Source organism: Equus quagga, chromosome 1, assembly GCF_021613505.1.
Source record: "Equus quagga isolate Etosha38 chromosome 1, UCLA_HA_Equagga_1.0, whole genome shotgun sequence".
NCBI lineage: Eukaryota > Metazoa > Chordata > Mammalia > Perissodactyla > Equidae > Equus > Equus quagga.
This window is the reverse complement of record NC_060267.1, coordinates 22,227,066-22,248,733: the sequence shown is the minus strand read 5'-3', so window position 1 is coordinate 22,248,733 and position 21,668 is coordinate 22,227,066. Positions and strand designations below refer to the sequence as shown.

At 38.8% G+C, this 21,668-nt stretch overlaps 1 protein-coding gene across 2 annotated transcripts in view; it reads left to right on the top strand.

Annotated features, from left to right (window-relative positions):
• The window catches only part of ANO6 (anoctamin 6), a 188,782-nt gene that overhangs the window by 89,699 nt on the left and 77,415 nt on the right, over positions 1–21,668 (top strand). For both annotated transcript variants that reach the window (XM_046653285.1, XM_046653296.1), the window contains one exon: positions 10,525–10,653. In XM_046653285.1, the coding sequence (XP_046509241.1) occupies positions 10,525–10,653 (129 nt within the window). The remainder of the gene's footprint in view (positions 1–10,524; positions 10,654–21,668) is intronic.

The following is a 21,668-nucleotide window of genomic DNA, read 5'->3' as shown; positions in this document are numbered from 1 at the left end:
TGTGTCAGTTGTCTGTCAAGTAAAAGTGTCTGTGGAAAAAAGTTGGCAACTCAAAAATTGCGTAAGCCCTTTTCCTCAAGACAATCATCATACTTCAGTGTGCAGTGGAAATGTTTTATGAGCACTGCCATTTCTTCACATCGAATATTAAAAACCTGTTTCCTCAAGGGTCAGGATTTAATAAAATGAGTAACGGTTACAGCTTCATCAAGAACATTGTTAAGTGACATTTTTTACCGTATGTCAAAAATACAATGATGACTAGTACAGTTTGGTACCACTGCCGAGTTATGCTAAGACATTGGCTGTTTTACCCACCGTTACTTATGCACCATCATGGGAGATGTTAATACAATGAGAAAGATAAATAACATCTTAGTATTATTATAAAAATAGTTGTGACCCCATGGGCCCCTTGAAAGTGTGTCAGGAATCCCCAGAGGCCCATGGAACATGCCTCCCTTGGCATAGGCAGTATAGTGAGGGAGAAAGAAACATGAACCCAAGTTGTTAGGAAGGCTTCATGAGAGAAAAACTGAGCTGGACCTTAAAGGAGAAGTAAGATTTGGTTAGGTGGTAAGGAGAGAGGGAAAGAGATTTCAGGAATGGAAATCACCTGAGCAAAGGAGTAGAGGCAGAAAGCAGCATGATGTTGTCAAAACACTGGTGAGAAAGGATGGTTGGGTTGGAGGGTTAGGACTGGGGAATGATAGTTAATAAAATGTGAGAAATAATCAGATTATGAGTGATCCTAAATACCGGTCTGAAAAGTTTGCGCTTTCTCTAGAGATCAATGGGAGTAACTGAAAGTTTTTGAATTCTTCTGTGACTTGAACATTTTGGTTTAGGAACATCCAAATGGTGGCAGTGTGTAAGGTGAATTGACAGACAGGACAGCTGGGTCCAAGGAGACCGACTGGGGTGTTAATTGTAATCTAGTTAGTAAGAGTCAAGAGTGCAGACTAGAGTGATGGCAATAGATGGAACAGAGTGAAATGGAGACTAATTACTCCAAAGGTAGAAGTGATATGAGAACTAAGGACAAAAAAAGTCAAAGGTTACTGGTATATTGTATTTTATAACCCCAGTTCCTTGCCAAGGATATTGTTTGTTAGAGACGTGGACAAAAACTGGGTGTTTCTATATATGGCTCACATGAGACTTTTTTTCTCTCCAAAAGATGAGAATTATTCCTTTTTTCTGATAACAAGAACTCTATCATTGAACACATTTCCTTTTTGTCCCGCTACCAGGAGCATTTGTGCCAAATGTCATGTTAAAATTCCAACCATGACAGTTGTCTCAGTGGTTAGTACATTTTCTTCTCCTCCTTTCTCTGGCTCGGATTCTCTCTCTCTATTTACAATTCATTAATCTTATTGTTTTCGTTATATTTGGTGCCAGATGTCATAAGACTTCTTTTGAAAGAGGTTGGAGGAGGGGAAGAATACAATTTAAGGATGATATATTAACCCTTGCCATATTTTATGCATTTCTGGAATGAGGCCCTTTGCTTCAATCACATTTTACTCAAAACTTGGATAAAGCTAAAAAAAACCTCTGACATCCAAAACCAAAGCACCAACGCTTAATTTCAAAGAATTTCAACAAATTCAGTTAATCTGGTTGGAGGAAATAAAAGGGTAGTGCAATACCTATTAAAGACAGGTAAGTTGACAGCAAAAGGAAGTGACCCCTCATAACCTGAATAATGGAAGAGGGGAAAAGCAAGATGTAGCTGGAAGTTCCTATTGATAATAAAGTCTGTGAATGCACCCATCACAGCTAGTAATCAATAAAGAACTGTGATGTGTTAAACTGGACCATACCAACAGCTCACATTTGTTGGGCTTTTACTGTGTTCTATCTAGGCTCTGTGCTTTGCTTTACATGCATCAGTCACTTAATCTTCACAATACCTTTGCATTTCTTTCTATGATTTCCCCCTTTTTACACATGAATAAACTTAGTTTTAAAGAGATAAAATATATACACAAAGGCACATGGCTAGTTGTACAGAGTTGTGATTCGAACCCAGCTCTGCCGGATGCCAAACCCATGTTCTTTATTCTTATTTTAGGCTCCCTTCATTTTTACCTCCTTAATAGTAATAGTAATAGTAATAATCATAGCAGCTAAGTTATGTTCAATATTCTCTCTTTAAGAAATCAAAAAATACTATGTACTATATTTGAGAAAATTTTGAGCACAATTTTGAGTAACTTTCTTTTTTTTGCTGAGGAATATTAGCCCCGAGCTAACATCTGTTGCCAATCTTCCTCTTTTTTTGCTTGAGGAAGATTAGCCATGAGCTATTAACTGTGCCAGTCTTCCTCTACTTTATATGTGGGTCGCCACCACAACATGGCTGAAAAGTGGGATAGGTCCACGCCCAGGATCCGAACCCCAGCTGCCAAAGTAGAGCGCACGAACTTAATCACCATGCCATGGACCAGCCCCCATGAAGTAACCATTTTTTAGTTGATATAAAGTTTATCTGAAAATTCATTTCCTCAGAGCACTTTATTTCTTGAAAATTCCCAATAATTGACGGGAAGAGGATTTTGTAAGGTCTTATTTATTATCTGTTGTCAGTCTGAAACATTTTTGCGCCATTGTTTTAAATGAATCATTTAGGTTTTTTATTTTGTTTTGGAAACATCTCTGCATCCTCATTTTCATACCACAAAGAACAGCCATTCTTGTAAACTGCTTCTTGAGTTAAAGGAGAGAAAGTAATATCTTTATAAACATTACCAACTGAAAGGGGTTGTCACAATCCTTAGCTTTGCTGGGCACTAGATACTCTGATTTGCTTTTCTTCCTCTTGCTTTGAATCAGGTTACAAACATCAGTTCTCAGAGAAGTCGTCTGAGATTTTGGCCAAAGGACTGGACATACAGTCCAGTGAGGAACTTACAGTTGATGACAGGACTCTTGTGCTGCAAACCCTGAGCAGCTAAAAAGTTAAAAATAACTCAGGGCAGTTCTTCAACTAGAAATGGAAACCTCCAGTGAAAGATGAAGTACTCTCTGGGAGTGACGGATTGTAACTTTAAGGGAGTCGGAAGAAGAATTACATGGGAACCTAGCAAAGAGCTTAAGACTCGTTGCCTTAGCTACACCCTCAGTTACACCTTATCTATCTTCTTCAGCCCAACAGTCTGAGTGGCTATAACTTGAAACTCCCTTTTCTTTTCATTCTCGCATTATAATCACCTTCTATGAGATCAGCTCTTCATTCAAAAGCATCGAATTTTAGAGGCTGGTAACCTGGGTCAGTTGTGTGGCAGGTGACAGAGAAAAGGGGGAAAGTTCAGAGCCATGGATTTGGTGAATGAGAACTGTCAGTAAATATTTTTGAGCCATAACCAGTTTCCCAAGAACTGAAAATAGATATGCTAAAGACAGTTGAAATATGGTTAACCAAGAGAAACAAGAAGGTAGGTGGAGGGGAACCTGAAGTCACGCCGAAATGATTTTTCCTTAAGACTAAGGATCTTAAAATAAAGTTGTAGATAGAATATTGTGAAAGTCCGTTAAGTTATAAAAGTCCATTAAGTCATAAAGCGATATTATTTTGGTTCTGATTCCAGCATATAAGACTGGGAGCTATTTCTTAAAGGTCCAAAAATGTAATTTAAGACAACCATTCTGCCTAGGTGGAAAACCTACAGAACATTCTTCCTCAGGAGTTTGTAGAAACTGAAAATGCTAATAGGTTCAAAAAAGTTTTAGGAATGTTACATCTATAATGGAATATTAAAGCAAAGAAGACACTTGGAGGATGCTGAAACCTCAAGAGGTTGTCTGCCAGGAGGATAACCATTGCCTCCCAAACCTCCTCTTGTACCACTGGTCTTGTTTTATTACATCTATCACTTTGTGTTTCCTAAGACTTTATTGAGAATATCTTACAGTTTAAGCTGACCCGCGTTTCTTTCACCAATGTTCCCACTGCCAGATGAGAACAGTGCAAACAGATGATGGCTTCTTCTAGAAAAGGAAAAGTATGAAAACAACCTCTAGAGACCTGTTCCCATTTTTCCTTTTCTTTTCCTTTTTTGACTCTTCTTTCCTTGTTTCTCTTCTTTTCTGCAGATTACCTTTAAGGAAGGCTTAAATGGAGGTTTTAAAATGGTGGAAAGCCTGTGGGAAAACAGGAAAGCAAAAAAAGTTTGTAGTCATGCTAATGAAAATCCGAATGGCAATGCTAGGTGTGGGTGGAAGGAAAAAGTTCAGTGAGCGTGCCTCCCCTGTGAGAGAGCTCTGAACTCAGCATCTTCCTGCAGTAGAAAGCTTATTATCTAGCCTAGTTACTTAACTTCTTTTAAGGAAGCTTTAATTGAAAGGTCATTAAAAGTTCTATTTTCATGTTTCCTCAAGTCTCGTTCAGAACTTTTAAGAATATTTAAAATCAGACAAGAACTGCATTTGATGAAACTGCTTCTTCGGCATGGACTAGAGGGAACTATTTAACAACACTTAATGCTCCAGGCATTATGTCTTCATCCTCATCCGGCATCTGAAATGGGATGTTCTAATAATAGAGCTGGAGAGTTTATTTTAACACAAGCAAAGAGAAACAAAGGCAAAATGCATATTCCAAATTGGGAGGCCGTTGGCGTGTGAACATTCCCTTGTGTATATAACAAAGAAGAAGACGATGATTTTCATGGCACAATCTGATGATATTTATAAGTGAACTATATCTCTGATGAAAAATAACTGAAAATAAAAAGTTCAGCTATTTGGGAACGAGTTATAGCCATTTACCAAGATAAAATAGCAGGATGATTTTTAAAGAATTTATACATAACAATTTTTAACTTGCAACAGAAATAATTTATAAACTGATTAAGTGGTAAGTTCTAAATTTAAAAAAAATATGAGTCAAAATATATAACTGATATTTGGTAGTTACACAGGTGGCATGAGTACTATAAAGGAAAGTATGTCAGCTGAGAAGTATGACACCGTGACCTCTAAAACTAGTGTTGCACATTCCAGTTCAATGTCTGCATTTCAGAAAACACATCAACATTGTTGAACCCAGGGCTGGCTGACCGTGCCCTAGAATATTTCTCCCTTTCCCTTTTGGGACTTACTTCATAGTCCTATGGGCCTCTTCTATATTGCCATTCAACTGTTTGCCCCATTTGCCTGTGTGGTCTTTAGGATCTCATCAGTAAAACCTAAGATAATCTACTGGAAAGGGATTAAATAATAAGATAGTTCAGTTAGATCGAGAATGGTAATTGGCATTTCACAAAAGCAGTAATTCAATTAGGCAGTATCCATGAAAATGTTAGAGCTCTCTAATTAAAAAGTGCAAATGAAAAAAAAAATATTTTGCCTACTATGGGAAAAGTGAAAAAGTCCAGTATCTAGTGAAGGTAGAAAAGGGGCACTTTCATACTCTGCTGGTGGAAGTGTTCATTTTTATAAATATTTTGGATAACAGTTTAGCAACCTGTATATCAAAAGCTTCTAAAAAGGCCACATCAGTTCAAATCCACTTCTAGAATTTAGCCTAAGGAAGCAGTAACTGAACATGCGCACAGATAGATATGTACAAGGATACTCGTTGCAGCAATGTTTATAAAAGCAACGAATTGGAAACAACTTATGTGTTCATCAGTGGAGGAACTGTTTAACTAAATTATAGTGCAGCTATTAAACATGATGCAGAGCTTTATATCAAGTTAGAAAAATGTCTATGATAGATTTTTATAAAACAGTATGTATAGAGGGCTACCATTTTGGTTAATGTGTGTGTGTGTGTGTGTGTGTTTAAACCCAAAAGGATGTACTCAGGTATGAAGAAGCTCAGCTCATCTTTGGGAAATGGGATTACTTATGACTTTCATTTTTTCCTTTATACTTTTCTGTATCTTCAGAACTTTTTAATGCTAAGTATATATTACTTTTATCATCAGGAAAAACGTCTGTTTTTATTCTAAGAAAAAAGTGAATAGAGCTCCCGCTACATGCAAAGGCTGAGCAGAGAACTGAGGGTGAACACGACCTCGCCTCTGGCCTTCAGAAGTTAATAGAATGGGGAAGGAGACGGTGTGATTTATGCAAAAATCATTCTGGGTCATTCCTGAGTACACTTTGATCAACACAGAATCACCACCAAGGGACATTCTTGGAACCCAAGTCTTTTGCTTCTCAACTTTTGTTTCCCTAGAACTTGCTATGTGCATGGATTCAGGGTTTACTGAAAAATAGGAGATCGTATATTTTCACTTTAGTTTTCTGCTATGATTAAAGTTTGTTTTGTTCTGTTGTGTTCTTCTTGGAATTACCTACTTTGTTTTGTTAGTTGTACAGACTGCAGAGAGCCACATGTGTTTTCTGCATTCACATATCAACTGCTTTTTAAATTGATTATGTAAGTGTTTTGATATTTTTTGTGGTGTTAATTCCTCAACTATTGTTGTTAGACAATGAAACTTTCTTGCATCCTGCTTTGGGTAAAGGTCAAGACCATTAACCCAAATAAGCCTGGAATACTCTCCAATCTTGTAGTAAATTAAGCCATATCAGGGCAGGAATACACTATTGGGAAATTCTAGAGGTACCGTCAGACAGTATCACTTACTGTCCAAAGCAAGGTTCCGACACCCTGACACATAGAGTTTGAGCAAAGATCCCAATCTGACCACTGTTTATCCAGATTTCAGGCAAATCATTTAAATTCAGCATTTTAAACTCTCCAAGTAGATGCCGCTGTTGTGAGATGGGACTTAGGATCTTGGTTTGCAGGGTTATTTGAGGACTCCTTTCGTAGACACTTGAGAAGTGTAAGGCTGGACAAATGTTAAGTAAGCAGCAAGTTATTTCGTGGACTCACCAAGTGCTGATGCCAGGATTCCAGGAGGGTGCTGGGTAAGAGGGGCTGTTCGCCTACACCTGACCCAAATGCTGCAGAGCAGTTAACACTCAGGCAGCGGTTTCCCAGATGCTCTCACACCCCAGCCCTTCTTTCTCCGCCCAGAAGACAGATGTAATCAATGTAACCGTTCGTATGTATGAAGCATCATATTCAGGGAGAAATCCAGAGCCTCATTTTATTCAGAGATTGCTTATGAGAAATTTTCCTACCAGGTAATTGCTAGAAAATACTCATCTTTGGATTTGTCTTTCTGTCCACTAGGAGATTCTTTCTCACCCACTCGTCCTATTGAACAGCAGTCTCAACCAGCTCTGGGGACAGGACTGGTACCCACACGTCCTTCTAGCCAATAGCAAAAAAACCATATTTTTTCATGTTCTTGAACTCACAGCTCCAGCTTGAAAGCACGGTGCAGAGGAATCTTGCTGCTTGTGTTTTTATTCTGATTTGATTCAGGAGGACCCTGTCCTCTTGGGCTCTTTGGTTGAAGGAGCTGCCCCACAAATAAAAGGAGGAGAGAAACCAGCTGAGAGGAGGGAGGCCTGGAAAACATCACTGTTTAAATGGCACCTCACCTCCCTTCTTTCTCTCTCTCTCCTGCACTACTTGGCCAAGCTCTCACTTCTCAGATCTCTCCGTGGTCAGACCAAGCATGTCTCCTTTTCATCCCAAGTGTGAAATGTTAATGCCGACGGCCAGAGACAGAGGTGGTCAGGTTCCTATTCCACAATGGTGGGCTGCATTGTTTTGGCTTATTTGGATATAGTGACAAATGAACATAGGTAGTTTTTTTAACCATTGCAGCCATTAACTTTTAGTGCCATGTTAGGTCTGGTTGCCACAAATGAGTAAATGATGCTAGATTGGTGGACTCTAGTATTCTTAGGACCAGAGAGGGCAATGGGTATGAATAGATATAACATATTATAGACTCCAAACTGTAATTAGACATTTACTTGATTTTTTTTTTTCCCAGGAGGAAAGAAACATCAACAGCTAGAGACTCTGTTTACTCCCTTGGCGTTGGAGACATTTTCCTAAGACCGTCAGGGTAACAATTAATAAGTTACCCTGATGAGTGTGAGAATTAATAAGTTTTCTGGCTAGAAAGTCAGTAACCATACGTAAGCTCTGAGCTCTAAAATGTTTGTACCTGATAAATTTTAAACCTTCAAGTGTTTTTAAATTTAAGCTGTTGAACAAGGAAAGTTGGGTTTCAGGTTTTCTTGTATTTTATCTTGGTGCCATTTGCCTTGGTAGAAAAGACTAAAGATCAAATTTTGAGTGGACTCCCAGAGAAGGCATAGAGGTCAGGCCTCGAATAATATATCTCTGAATAGTCACTCATTTAAAGAAGATTATCAGTGTTTATCTTGAGAAATTATTGAAATTTACTTCATATAAAGCACAACTTTAGGGGGGAATTATTTTTTTGGTTTTCTGTCATTTCAGCGTCCTGTTGGGTGAATTAGGCCAGTAGTGGAACTTGTTACTGAAATAGCCAGGCTTTTTTTTTTTTTTTTTTTTTTAACAGCACAGTTGTGTTCATAAATCAAGCTTTTTTATTCAGGCCAATTCCCTTGTTTGTTCCCTCTTCTTTCCAGCCCAGCATTTAGTTTCTCTTTTCTTCCCAGTTGCCTAGTAGAGTTTCTTCTGCCAAGAGATGGTAAACCTGGATTTCACAACACTAGAGAATTGGCAGTTGTTTCCCTCGCATTGCCTTCTAATGATACCATATCAGAGTTTGACCTAGCTATTTCACACAGACAGCTGTTGCCAAGTCGGTGGGGCTTTTCGCCAAACAAAGGGCCATGATCTTCTATCACACATGAGAGACGTACGTGCAGACCAGATTACTTGGGAGCCCACTGCCAACCTGTGTGGCTGAGCAATGTTTGCGCAAGGAGGAGTGCCCGGAGCCGTGTGTAGGAGTGGTTCTCATTCCAGGCCTAATTCTTCAGAACTCAGCTTCGAACTCATGCTGAATGCCACCAAAGGCAACAGAATGTGAACTACAGGATCAAGTTGCTTTTGTGCCCTTTTCAGACTTCTGTAATGATGACCAGGTTTTCGTGACTATATTCCACCCTGCTTCACCTCCTCTTTGCCATTCTGAGAAATTCTTTCTTTTTTTTCCTCTATACGGAATATTCCTCTAGCAACTGCCCTGGTTGTCACCAATAGTAACATCTTCATTGCAAGGAAGGGAAATTGAAGGGGCCTCAAGGACTCTGTGGCTGAAAAGAAGATGACAGGGCTTAGCATTTTTGTATTGCTTTAAATACTGTTTATTGGTTTTAAATAGCTAAACTCCAAATGAAAGAGCTGGATAGTGGCATCAGCTTAAGACATTGATGTGTTTGTTTTCCAGGCCCCTCAGTGCCCTGGCTAGGAAAGATCTCTAGGCAAAACGACATTGTTGTGGTTAGCATCCCTGGTTAAATGCGGCTGCCTGCATTCTGCAAGTGGAAGAACCCGCCCAACGGGAGAAGCTTCAAGTACGATTAGTAAACCGTCACATGCTCCATGGTGGAACAGAGGAAAGAAATGACAAATGTTGCATTGTTTATGTTTAGCAAAAAATACATCTTCTCCAAAGTGTGAAGAAAAGGAGGAAGTGGTAGTAAAATTAGGTGATGCTTGTACAAAATGCAGAGGAGAATTAATCACTCTTAATGATTAAGTGGTTCTGCCACACGACTGCAAAATGCAATCTCTCTGTCAGTTGGTAACAAAAAAGAATTGGAAAATTTGAAAATACTATTTATCACTTAAAAAGCAGTCTGATTCTTAAACAACAGCAAAATTCTCCTGAGCATCGTGACGAGCTGTGTGAGGAATACATACTCAAATCTTTCCTTAGGTCAAATTAAAACAATTCTATCCAAATCCATATGGTAATTGAGATTGTTTTAAACTGTATTCGGTCTGTGTTCTGTTGTTGTTTATTCGTTTTTAAGCCATAAGGCATTTAGGCTCTAAATTAAAGGTTAATTTTTTTGTTGTTGTTGCTGGTTTTTTTTTTGTTTATTTTGCTAGGAGTAAGGGTTTATCTTGTGGATCTGGGGACAAATACTAATAACCAGTGTAGCTCTTGTATATATCAAAGCAACTTCTGGCATTTGTTTAAGGTTATAAAATGATACCTTCTATAAAGTAGTGAGGTCCAGAGAGAAGTCATGAAAAATGATGAAAAGGTTAGAAAATACGACATAAGAAGGATGAGATTTTTATAAACAGTGCTTTGTCTCAGATTTCTCTTCTTGTTAAATGAACTTTAGCCCTTCAGATAGGCACCTCTGGTTACTGTGTTCATTTCCAAACTTGATACTCCTTTTGCGATTGAGGCGGAAATAATTCTGGGATAATTGTGTTACATACATTATGCTGATTTTTTTCCCCATGGGTTTGTAGAGTAATGCTAAATTGCTCAATTCAAGGACTCCTTTCACCAAGAATAGACTGTGCTTGCAAAGATCATGGTAACCATGACCTCTTCTCGGTCAAGTAACTAACAATGGATGTATTTCTCTTTGTCTATATACATATCAATGTACCTGTTAAGGCTAGAAAATATACATTTATAAATTTTATATTAAAATTAATTTTTCTGTTCCACACAGGCAGAATTTAATGGAAAGTCTGACGCCCTCTATTTTAATGATGGCCAGCGAAGAATCGACTTTGTTCTAGTGTATGAAGATGAACGTAGAAAAGAGACCAATAAAAAGGGTTCAAATGTAAAACAAAGGGTAAGTTTTTATGTTATTTTTTCTTTCTTTTTATTCCTTATCATATTGTGAAAATGTGAGCAACAAAGTGAAACTGGTGTTTGAAATATCATATGCCAAACATGTCTTCATATTTGCTCTGCTCATCGTTCTCTCAAGGCATGTTAACAAAAATTTTTTTAAAAATTTGAACAAGAAACTTCCTCAAGCTCTTAACGTCACTTGGTTTTACAGCTGAAACCAGACTCTCTTCCAAGGAATTGCACTGTCTATCTGTAGAAGAGGTTTACATTAAAAGCACACTTGGCTGTGTGCGACTGTGTGGGAAAGGAGGCTAATGATTAATAATGACAGCAAGTGTAGTAACAGCTAGCTATGTGCTCAATCACGGATGGTATGTGCCTTTTGCATGCATTTTCTCATTGAATTCTTATAATAACCCATGAGGTGCCTTCTATTACATCCTTACAGACGACAGAGTTGTTTGCCCAGGGTCACGGACTGCAGTATAAGAACTAGTGGAACCGTGGCTCAAACTCTTGTCTTAAATCTAGAGCCTGCGTTCTAGACCTCTCCATTTTCTGTTGCCTCCCTTCCTTCCTTTTTTTATCTATTGCCAGTCAAGCTGCTCCTTCATCCTTTTCCTTTGCTTCAAGTTCTTTCAGGTAGGAGAGCCATCTTTATATTGAGATATGAAACCATTTAATAGGCTGGGGTTATAACAACTGCTTGGATCTTCTTTATCTGAACCCAAACTGTATTAAACTCAAACAGGACAAAAACAGAGAGCATACATGTAAGTGTCACTTTTACTCACCTTGAAAATCACTCCCTCATTCTTTGTTTTTTCATACATCTGTGCTGTTACACACACACCACTTGAATTGTCCCTCTCTGGATTTTCTCTCTGAAATATATCATTCTGAAATCTATAATGATTCCTGTCCCTTCTTTCAAATCAAGTGATGAAACCTGCTTAAAATGAAGCAATCAGTCCTGTTTTATTTTGGGTTTTTGTTTGTTTTGGAAGGGGTAGGTTTGGAGGTTTGTATTTGCATGGTGTCACAGAATGAGCCCAGGCTTTGGAACCTGGCATTCAAATTCTGATTCTGCCTCTCTATTATTTGGAGTAATTCTAGTTGATATAACAAGCTGGCCTCAAATTACATTGGCTTGACACAATAAAAGTTTAGATTTTGCTCATGTCAAGTCAAATGTGGCACTCCACCTAGGCACGATGGTTTGGGGGTACCGGTGGAACTATGTTCATTGCAGTCAGGCAGGAACCCAGGCTGTGACACAGAGGCTTTGCCATATTCAGTAGGTTGTTTCTAAGATCATCCTAGGCACCAACAGAAATAGTAGATAGGTTAAGAGAGAGGATGGAGAGAGTACTTGGGCTCTTTACTACTTCAGCCTGGGAGTAACAACATCAATTGTGTTCACGTTCTGTTGGTCAGAACTCAGGAAGGTGGAAAGTGTAGTTTCTGGTTGGATAGCCATGTCTCAGTAGGAACCCTGCGCTGTGGAGGGAGAACACGAATCTTTGGTGGACAGCTAGCTTGCCTTTGCCACAGCTACTAACTGGCTATGTGACTTTGGGGTGAATTTTCTTATCAATATGGTATTTTATTACTATTTTTGAGATACATGTTATTTTTACATTTTGACATCTCAAATCAGGGTACATCTTACCAATGGTGTATCATATAATTTCATTGGCTGAATTTTTTCTTATTGGTGTATAAAATATTGTCTCATCACACAGTCACTGGCATCTTAGAATCAGGAAAATGGGAATCCCAATACCTAATCCATAAGATTATGGTTAGGGTTAAATAAAATATAAAGATGTTATATAAATTGTCAGCACCTATTAGATAATAGATGTTAATTCCTGTACCTTCCCTTTTTTCTGGAGTTTTCTTAAAACAGTGCACTGCTCTGAAAAGGCGTGACTCTCCTTCTGTTATTATATAATTTTATCACTAGAGTAAATAAAATAGCTTAGAGTATTTTATCATTTTCCTGTGGACACTAAGATATATTCTGTGCAGTCAGTCACCATCATCAAATATTTATTAAGCATCCATATGCCAATGGAACTGCATTGAGCACTATATAAAGTAAGTTAAACAAATCTAATCCATTAAAGTATTAAAGGAGACAGTTCTGGTTTTAAACAAGAGCTTCACTGCCGTGGTGAAGGGGCCCTCGAGCTGCTTACATTATTAATAGGTTCTGCATCTGCTTTACACAGAAACTTAGGTCCCAGGGTGACTCTCATAAATCAAGAGAAAAAAAAATCATCATTAGTTTGGCAATCCCTGAACTCATGGGTAGATGCACCATGATGTTGGTTTTTATAAGGTGTGCTTTGAAGTATTTTGAGTCTATATTTGTACATATTACTTAATTTAGACTCTACCGGAATTCAAAGCTCAGCTTGGAATCATATTTTTATTACTTGGAATCATACTTGCAAGTTCTGTCATGCTCTCTGTTAGGCTTATTCAGGATTTAGGACAACACCGAGGAAAGGCAATTTCAAAATCCTGTTTTCTGTGGGAGAAAAAAAAGTTATTTCTAAATTATATTAATTTCCTAAAGCCAGCATCAAGGTTGACTTTGCCAGGGGCTGATCTAAAGAGTATCGTTAAATACTTTTTTAAAGATGGAGAAAGATAGAAGTGATGGGGCCACAAACATTAAAAACAGAGAGGAGTACAAGGCTGCGTGTACCCATGAATAAAAGAGAAAATATTTTTCTAACCAAACCTCCAAATCGCATGTAACTTTGTCCCCTTATATCAATGAAAATATTGTGGAAACTTCACACTTTCCTTTAAAAAGCATAAACCATTTACATTTAGATTATGCATGGAGATAAAAGTTGTTTCAATAATAAACACTCATTTATCCAGGACTATCCTTGGCACAGAATCAGTTTGAATGTTTTCTGTTGCAAGTAACTGGAAAACCAAACTCAAATGGCTTAAACGCTAAAAGGAAATAATAATTTTCCCATTTGAGAAGTAGCCTGGAGATAGGACCATTTCTGGGTTAGATAATTTATTGGCTTAATGAGGTCATCAGGATAAACTCTTTTTAGTTCTAATAGTTTCTAAAGCTTGTTTTAAGTTTTCTCAAAGGAAGACCATAGTGTCTACAAATTACAGTTTTGCTCTATCTTTCCCATCTTTTTACTTCTTTCCTTTTCTTGTCCAAGTGCAATGGCTAAGACCTCTTGAATAAAACCAGTAACATATAGTAGTCACCATTGTAATGTTCCTGATTTCAATGAGAATGTTTCTAAAATTTGACTGCTAGATATCACAGTTGCTATAAATTCTTGGTAGTTTTCTTCTTAAAAGTTAAAGGAGTTCCTTCTAGTCCTAGATTGCTACGAGTTTTTATAATTGGATTTTAAATTTTATCAAGTGCTTTTTTTTTTCCTATCAAGGTGATCACATGGCTTTATTTCTCATTAAGTCTTATGTACATTAAGTGTATGGTTATTTGTGGCTAATAAGATGATAACTAACTCAAAAATCATTTGCTTTTGGCTTCAACATGCAATGTATAATTTTTATAGTCATTAGCTCCCTACTTATGCTAACGCTATGTTAACATAGCTTATTTATTTATAATTCATTAAAAAGTGTTTGAGGTCACTTATGGAAATATATCAAGACTAAAAGTAATTAGATGAGGAAATCAGGGAGACAGAAATATAAAGGCCAGAAAAGTAAAATGAAGCCATGTGTCAGAGTAATAAACAAAATGATTTATTGTTAACCATAAGGTCCTGTTTAGAAGTTAGAGTTCAGCTGCAAATGTGCCTCTGAGTTTCCGTGTAGCCAAAGGAAACAGGGGATGTTATCAATAACGTGGTCTAAAGTTTCAACACAATAAAAACAAAACTGATTATTTGAAAGAAATATAATGTTCTGGTCTGAGGATCCCCCAGAAAGGAATTTATCCCATGAAGCCTCATAAAGGGGAAGGCAAGATTGAATAGACTTACACTGGCATACCTTCTCTACATTGAAGAAATAAAGAGAGGGCAGAAGCGGATTATGAAGAATCAGAATGGTATAAGAAATTTCCTGGAAATGACATATTTGCCATAGATGGTCCATAAATTGGAAACTTGAGGCTCATATTAAGACATGTTGAGAAGAGATGGTGGCAACCAGTGTTGGGGGTTTCATCTTTTCAGATCACTTTTCGTAGGTGTTCTGTCTTCTGTTGTAGGGAGCGAAATCAGATCTATCTTCAACTCTTTAATACTTCAGATGAAGGCAGGGAGCTCTTCTTTATATTTTTATCTCCTTCTTTTACACCCTACTTGCTTTTACTGTGATTGTAGGTTAAAAGGAATAAATTAAATTAGAATCAGCAGTTTCAAATTGCAGCTACAAAATGTGTTGCTGGTATAAGCATGTTGTGGTTTTATTTTTGAGTGCTCAGCACAGGAGCAATGAAGCCAAATCTTGCTTCTTATTTCTAAAATGGGAAGTGTCCTTGGGCCCAATCCTTTAAAACAGACAAACAGAGGACAGTGAAATCCTGAAAAGTAAAATCTGATTATTTCACTTCATCTCACAAAGATGTGGAGAAGAGAAAACCCTTTTTCCGATTGGTCCTTCTGAGGTCTGGCCTTAGGTTTGAATGAAGAAGCTGTTATTTGCCTTGGTATTGACAGTCAACAGTTTCTCACTTTTTTTTTTTTTTTTTTTTTTTGGTGAGGAAGATTCACCCTGAGCTAATATCTGTGCCAGTCTTCTTCTATTTTGTACGTGTGTCACCACCACAGCATGGCCACCAACAAGTGGTGTAGGTCTGTGCCCAGGAACCAAACCTGGGCTGCCAAAGTGGAGTGTGCCAAACTTAACCACTAGGCAACCAGGCCGGTCCCCTGTCTCACTTTTTTAAAGGGTCATCTGTAAGAGGGTAGCAGGTCGGAAAAATCAACTGTACTGATTTCCCATATAGAACAGGCTTGAAGGGGATAAAAAATCATAAAAGAATGGCTGCTTCTGTGCACACAAAAGGGGTGTCCTAAAAAACAGTATTTCTTAAACCTGTCTGATGATGAGTCATCTGCTTTGCTTGTTAAAACTAGATTATTCAGGGGCTGGCCCCGTGGCCGAGCGGTTAAGTTCGCGCGCTCCGCTGCAGGCGGCCCAGTGTTTCGTTGGTTCGAATCCTGGGCGCGGACATGGCACTGCTCATCAAACCACGCTGAGGCAGCGTCCCACATGCTACAACTAGAAGGACCCACAACGAAGAATATACAACTATGTACTGGGGGGCTTTGGGGAGAAAAAGGAAAAATAAAATCTTTAAAAAAAAAAAAAAAAAAAAACTAGATTATTCAGGCCCCATCCTATACCTGCTTAGTTGGAATCTCCAGGAGAAGCGCCCAATGACCTACATTTTGAGTAAGCACTCCAGGTTGTTCGTATAAGCAGGTTAGGTCTGGAAAACACTTCCCTAAAATGTTTACAGTGGTAATTATCTCATCAGTCAATTATAGATGATTTGTTTTTCTTCTTGGAAAATTTCTGTTTCCTAAGTTACTATTTATTTGCACCAAAAATGTTAATTTGAAAAGAAAAGTTGGAAGTGAACTTGAGCTAGATATTCACTTCCGTTTTGTGCGTATCACTTAGAATGCCCGTCCATCCCTGTCCCCTTACTTAGTGAACACACGCTGCTTTCTTGAGTGAAGTCCTCATCAGATTGGTCTACTAACATTAAATGTTTTATCACCAATGTGTGAATTTCAATTAAGTCTCGATTAAATAATTTATTCCGCTTACCAAACCTTCTTGAGCACATGATATATAACTAATAAATAGCACTTAGAGTAATTAGACAGTAATTTTTTGCACAAATTAAGTCCCTTGACTTCTTTCTCATCCATCTTTGTAAGCTTAATAAAGATTGGTAAGTTGAAAAATATAGTGACAGCACCATCAGTACTTTGCCAGCAAAGCTGTAAGAATATTCAAAATTCATCTGTGTGTGTGTTTCACTAATCCCAACTGATTTATGCTTTCTTATCATCACAGTGTATTCAGTAATTTTACTTCTGAGACATTGCAATCCCTGCTTTTTGTGCTGAAAAAGCTGGGTGACATAAAGAAAATGGTAAATATTGGTGTTTACAATCAGTATTATTACTGTATAATTCATAAGCAAATCCTTCCCAACAATGACTTTGTTAAGCCAAATGGGATGTGTAATCTGAGATGCTTAGGGACAGAAAGCTTTCTTAATTACGACAGCCTGTCCTTTGTGATTTTGATTGCTTTATCCTTTATTTCTCTGACAGCTCTATTAACCTCTTAAAAGAGGTTTGAATAAAATTCTGGTTTTTGGGGTGGGATAGGTGCTCTTGTCCTCTTTCACTTTGAACCACCAGTCCCAACTATTACACTATTCAACAGTCATAGAATCACACACATCACATATATATATATATATATATATATTTTTTTTTTTTTTGGTGAGGAAGATTGGCCCTGAGCTAACATCCCTTGCCGATCTTCCTCTTTTTGCTTGAGGAAGATTGTCACTGAGTTAACATCTGTGCCAGTCTTCCTCTGTTTTGTATGTGGGATGCCTCCACAGCATGGCTTGATAAGCAATGTGCAGGTCCACACTGGGGGTCTGAACTGGCAAACGCCAGGCTGCCAAAGTGGAGTGCCTGAACTTGACCACTGTGCCACTGGGCTGCCTCACATGCATCTTTTTATGATGTACATAGGTTCTCAATGATTATAGTCACTTTGGCTTTACTAGAAATAAGTAAAAACAAGATAGATTCGGGTTCCAATGCCAACGAATGTGCTCCCCCACAGATAGAGAGCCAGTGAGTCTAGTTTAGTCATTTTGTGCTGCCAAATACAGATCATAGATTATAAACATAGTGTAGGTTATTATATGTAAGCTTTTCCAATAAGGCACATCGATAATTTTTAGTTAAAAATTGTGTCGCATTACATATTCATTTATTCAACAAATATTTATTGAGCAATGGCTGTGTCAGGCAATATGCAATATTAATTTTCTTTCATTTTTAACATGGAAGACGGCTCTCCTCTAATTTTTTTAAATGTCAAGAACACTGTTACTTATCCAAGTGTAAATTCTACGGAGAAGTAAAGATGATGATTTCAAATTAAATAGCTTTAAGCAATCTTTTCTTAAGTAAGCAAGTCTTTTCCTGATATAGGCCTATTTGACAAATATAGCACGCATGCTAATTTACTTCAGCTACCTGACAAACCATGCAAACTGGTTTGATCAATTTTAAAAACATTCCACTAGTTCTTTGTGAATTGCCATGCCAAGGGAAAATAACAAGAACTGTCTTATTAAAGTAACACCAAGGTGACATATTAACATGTTTAAGCAAATATAAATGTCCTATCCTTGATTCAACTGTTTAAGTATTTATAGTTATGGTAACATAGAGGGCATTATAAACCAACTCCAAGGTCTACCAATTATCTTGGGAGAAATCAGGTACATATCTCAGGAGTTCTTTGTAAAGAACTACATTAGAACTAAAATAGGATAAATTAGTTCAACCTTTCTGGAGAGCAGTGTGGCAATATATATTAAAGAATTTGAAATTGCATATACTCTTTGATTAACAATTCTGCTTCTAGGACTTTATCCTGAGGAGGTAATCATGGATGCACAAAGATTGCTCTACAAGGATTTTCATAATAGTGAAAACTTAGAAACAACCTATATATCCAACAATTTGAGATTGGTTAAATAAGTTACAGTACATCTCTCTGAGAGAATATCAAGCTGTTACAATGAGATTGAAGAGAAGTATTTTGAAGGTTTTCTACATCTATGATATTCGCATGTGCTGTACACTCTTATTAGTGACTTCCTTTATTATACACAAAAATGAGGCAAAAGAGAGGAGATATAGAGATGTGTTTGCATCCTTCAGAGACTGAAAAGGATATCAATCCATCCAATATCAAAGAAGGCTGTCCAAGGACCAGGACAGCTAAGTGGTATAGAAGAGTCAAGGAGAGGCGGAGCTGAGTGACTCAGCATTAAGATCCATTTCCTGCAGTTCTAGTAAAATCGTGTCATTGGTGTCCCACTGGGGTTAAGGTGTCATTGGGTGCACAGTATGGAGGCCAAGTCAGTTGGCGTTGCCTACTTTTGTTTAGATGTTTGGCATTAAAAAGAAAAGGTGAGCCTCTAAGCCCTGTGGGGTAGAGTGGATTTTTTTATTTTTAAAGGAATAAGGGAAGTTGAGCGTGTTTGAAGGCAGAGAAAGAGGATAATGAGGGCTTATTATGTGTCAGGCATCATGCTGAGGACATTATACTCAGGATCACATTTAATCCTTAAAAAAAACCCCAAGATGAAGCTATTTCTTGTCCTCTTTTTGAAACGAAGCTGCTGATGCTTGTAGAGTTTATTTGCCCAGCATCACAGTGCTAGCAAATGGCAGAACCAGGATTTGAATTTTGACTCTGAATCTAACCATTATGCCCAAGAGTAAAAGGAAAACTCAAACCACAAGAGCTAAAGGGGCCATTTGCTAGACTGAAATCTGAGAGGAGGGAGTCCCACGCAGGGGAGGAGGAGTTACAGCCTCAAGGTAGAAATTCCACAGAGGAGGAACTGCGTGTGACTTGCACCATGCAGCGTGGTGCAGTCGTGTTGACACAGCTGATACAACCAAGACAGGAGTGGTTTGTGTTTGGTATGTTTGATGACAGAACTGCCTTCTAGTGGGGCTGCTTCATTCCCAGCTCTCTGAACCATCCCCCTTTTGTCATCTAGTAATTCAGACTCCAAGATGTCTGGAAATCACTTCATGCTCTGGAGGCCCTAAGCTCTTTGGTGCTAGTACGTTCCAGAATTGAACTCTCTCTCTCTCCTCCATCATATCCTATAATACCCATAAGAGAAAGCTCATGGAACATTTTGAGGGGCTCACGAAAGGGGAGCCCAGTTGCTACACTGCAGTCATTTGTATTCCTCAGTCCATTCCTACGTAACAGGCAACCATTGAGCCGCCGTCCACTCGAGTTATTCGTTCCTTCATCAGACATTTTATGGCATGTTTCTTCTGTGGTAGGCCTGTTCTAAGTGGCAAGGATTATCAAGATGAAAAGACAAACATCTCTGGGGCAGAGATGGTAAATGAAGAGTAGGCAGGGCTATGGAAGGATTTAATACTCTTAAAGATGGGAAACGTTTAAGGTGTTTGTTGGCTGAGTAAGAGCAAGAAAGAGAAAGGAATGGAGAGAAGAGAAGGTATTGCTGAAGCAAGCTCAGGAAGAGATAGGAAAAGGATTCAGCCTTCTACAGCAAGAGGAGAGATGGCGTCCAGCTATTGATAGGTGGAAAGACTCCTGCAGGAGTTCACAGTGAGTGGCTGCCATTTTCTCTGTGAGGAAGGAGGCAAGGTCACTCGCAGAGTCTGCTGCTCTGGGAGTTAGGTGGGGAGTGTGAGGAGCGCCTTGACAGTTGGGAACAGCTGGTTGGTGGATGAGGAGGGGCCAGGAAGGAGAAGGCTACACGTCATGGTGGGCCTAGCTGTGGTGGGAACCGTGAATTTCTCGTAAGGCCAGTTAACGCAGTTCTGTGATTTATTTTTACCAGCACTTAATTGTTAACATACCCAGTAAGCCACAGGAAAAGCTCCTCTTTTGACTGATTCTTCTTTCCTTCTAACTAGAAGGGCATTTGTCTACAAGAACTAAAATCTTTGGGTCTGAGCCTTCACATCCGAACTGAAGTTATTCCTGACTGGCTTCTAGAGGATACAGAAGGCACAGTCATGGATCCTGCTTACGACCTACTCGTGAGGCCATCTGGGTTGCCCCTTGTACAGCCTCAGAGCGAGTCGTCTCCCCTGAAGGAGAGGAAGTCACAGTGGCCCATCTGCTCCGAAAACTCGCTCCCTCCACCATACACTGATTTAGGTTTTAGGCTAACATGTTTTCCCTAGTTTGTGGCTATGCTATCAGTTAGGAGTCTTGCTGGCATTTACAGAAATGAGCTCTGATTTAAGCAGACAAGGAGTTTATTAGAAGAATGTTAGGGAGCTCACAGTTTCTTTTGAAGGGTTGAACAAACAAGCCTGGAGACTAGGCTACCAGAAGCACTGCCCCACATGCCATTGCAGAGCCCGTCTGGGAGGAAAGCATGGTTGCTCCCCTGGGCCTAGAGCTGCGACTTGCACCGCTGGTACCACTGACCAGCAGTGGTCCCCAAAAGCTCCTGCCAAAACCTTTGCTATCTGTGGAAGTGGCATTCGCTCTCCCAAACACCCCAAAATAGGTTCTGCTTGGCCGGACTTCTTTGCATCACTAGCTTCTGATTCAGAGTCTGGAGTGAGAGATCTGATTAATAGGGCTGAGCTCATGTGCCAGTAGCTGAGCTTCACAGGAGACAAAGTTTGCATTTTTATCTGCTGTAGTGGACGTGGGCTCTGGTGGGAGCTGAAATGTTGGGTGGCCTTCAAGAACAACATGTCCTTTACAGTGCCATGGAACACGTGAATAAATGTTTCAGTCCTTCTGTATTGGGCGAAAAGTCTTAGGTCACTGGAGGCTGAGTTTCTCCATCGTGCTTCTCTTGCAGACTATTTTAAATTCTTCTTGGAGTCTTCAGCACTTTGCAGGATGTCCTCAGAAACTTGTTTGTAGAATGAATCAATAAGTGTTTGTTGAGTATATTCTTTCAGCGAACATGCATTGGGCATATACTCTGTGCTAAGCACTATGTTGAGTATTGTTGGCAAGACCAAAAGTGCTTGTGTGTAATAGTAAAGAAGCAGTCAGGAGCAAGGACTGGAATACTTTGCAAGGATCAAAATATGAGGATTAAGATCTAGAGTGAAGAAATACTGCTTAGATACGAAGTAGGGTAAGTGTGAATCAGCTTCACAAGCAGAGGTTGGGGATATGGTGCGTCAGGGATAGAAAGGGCTGAAAGACTATGGGGTGAATTGCAGAGCTGGCAGAGGTGGGAGG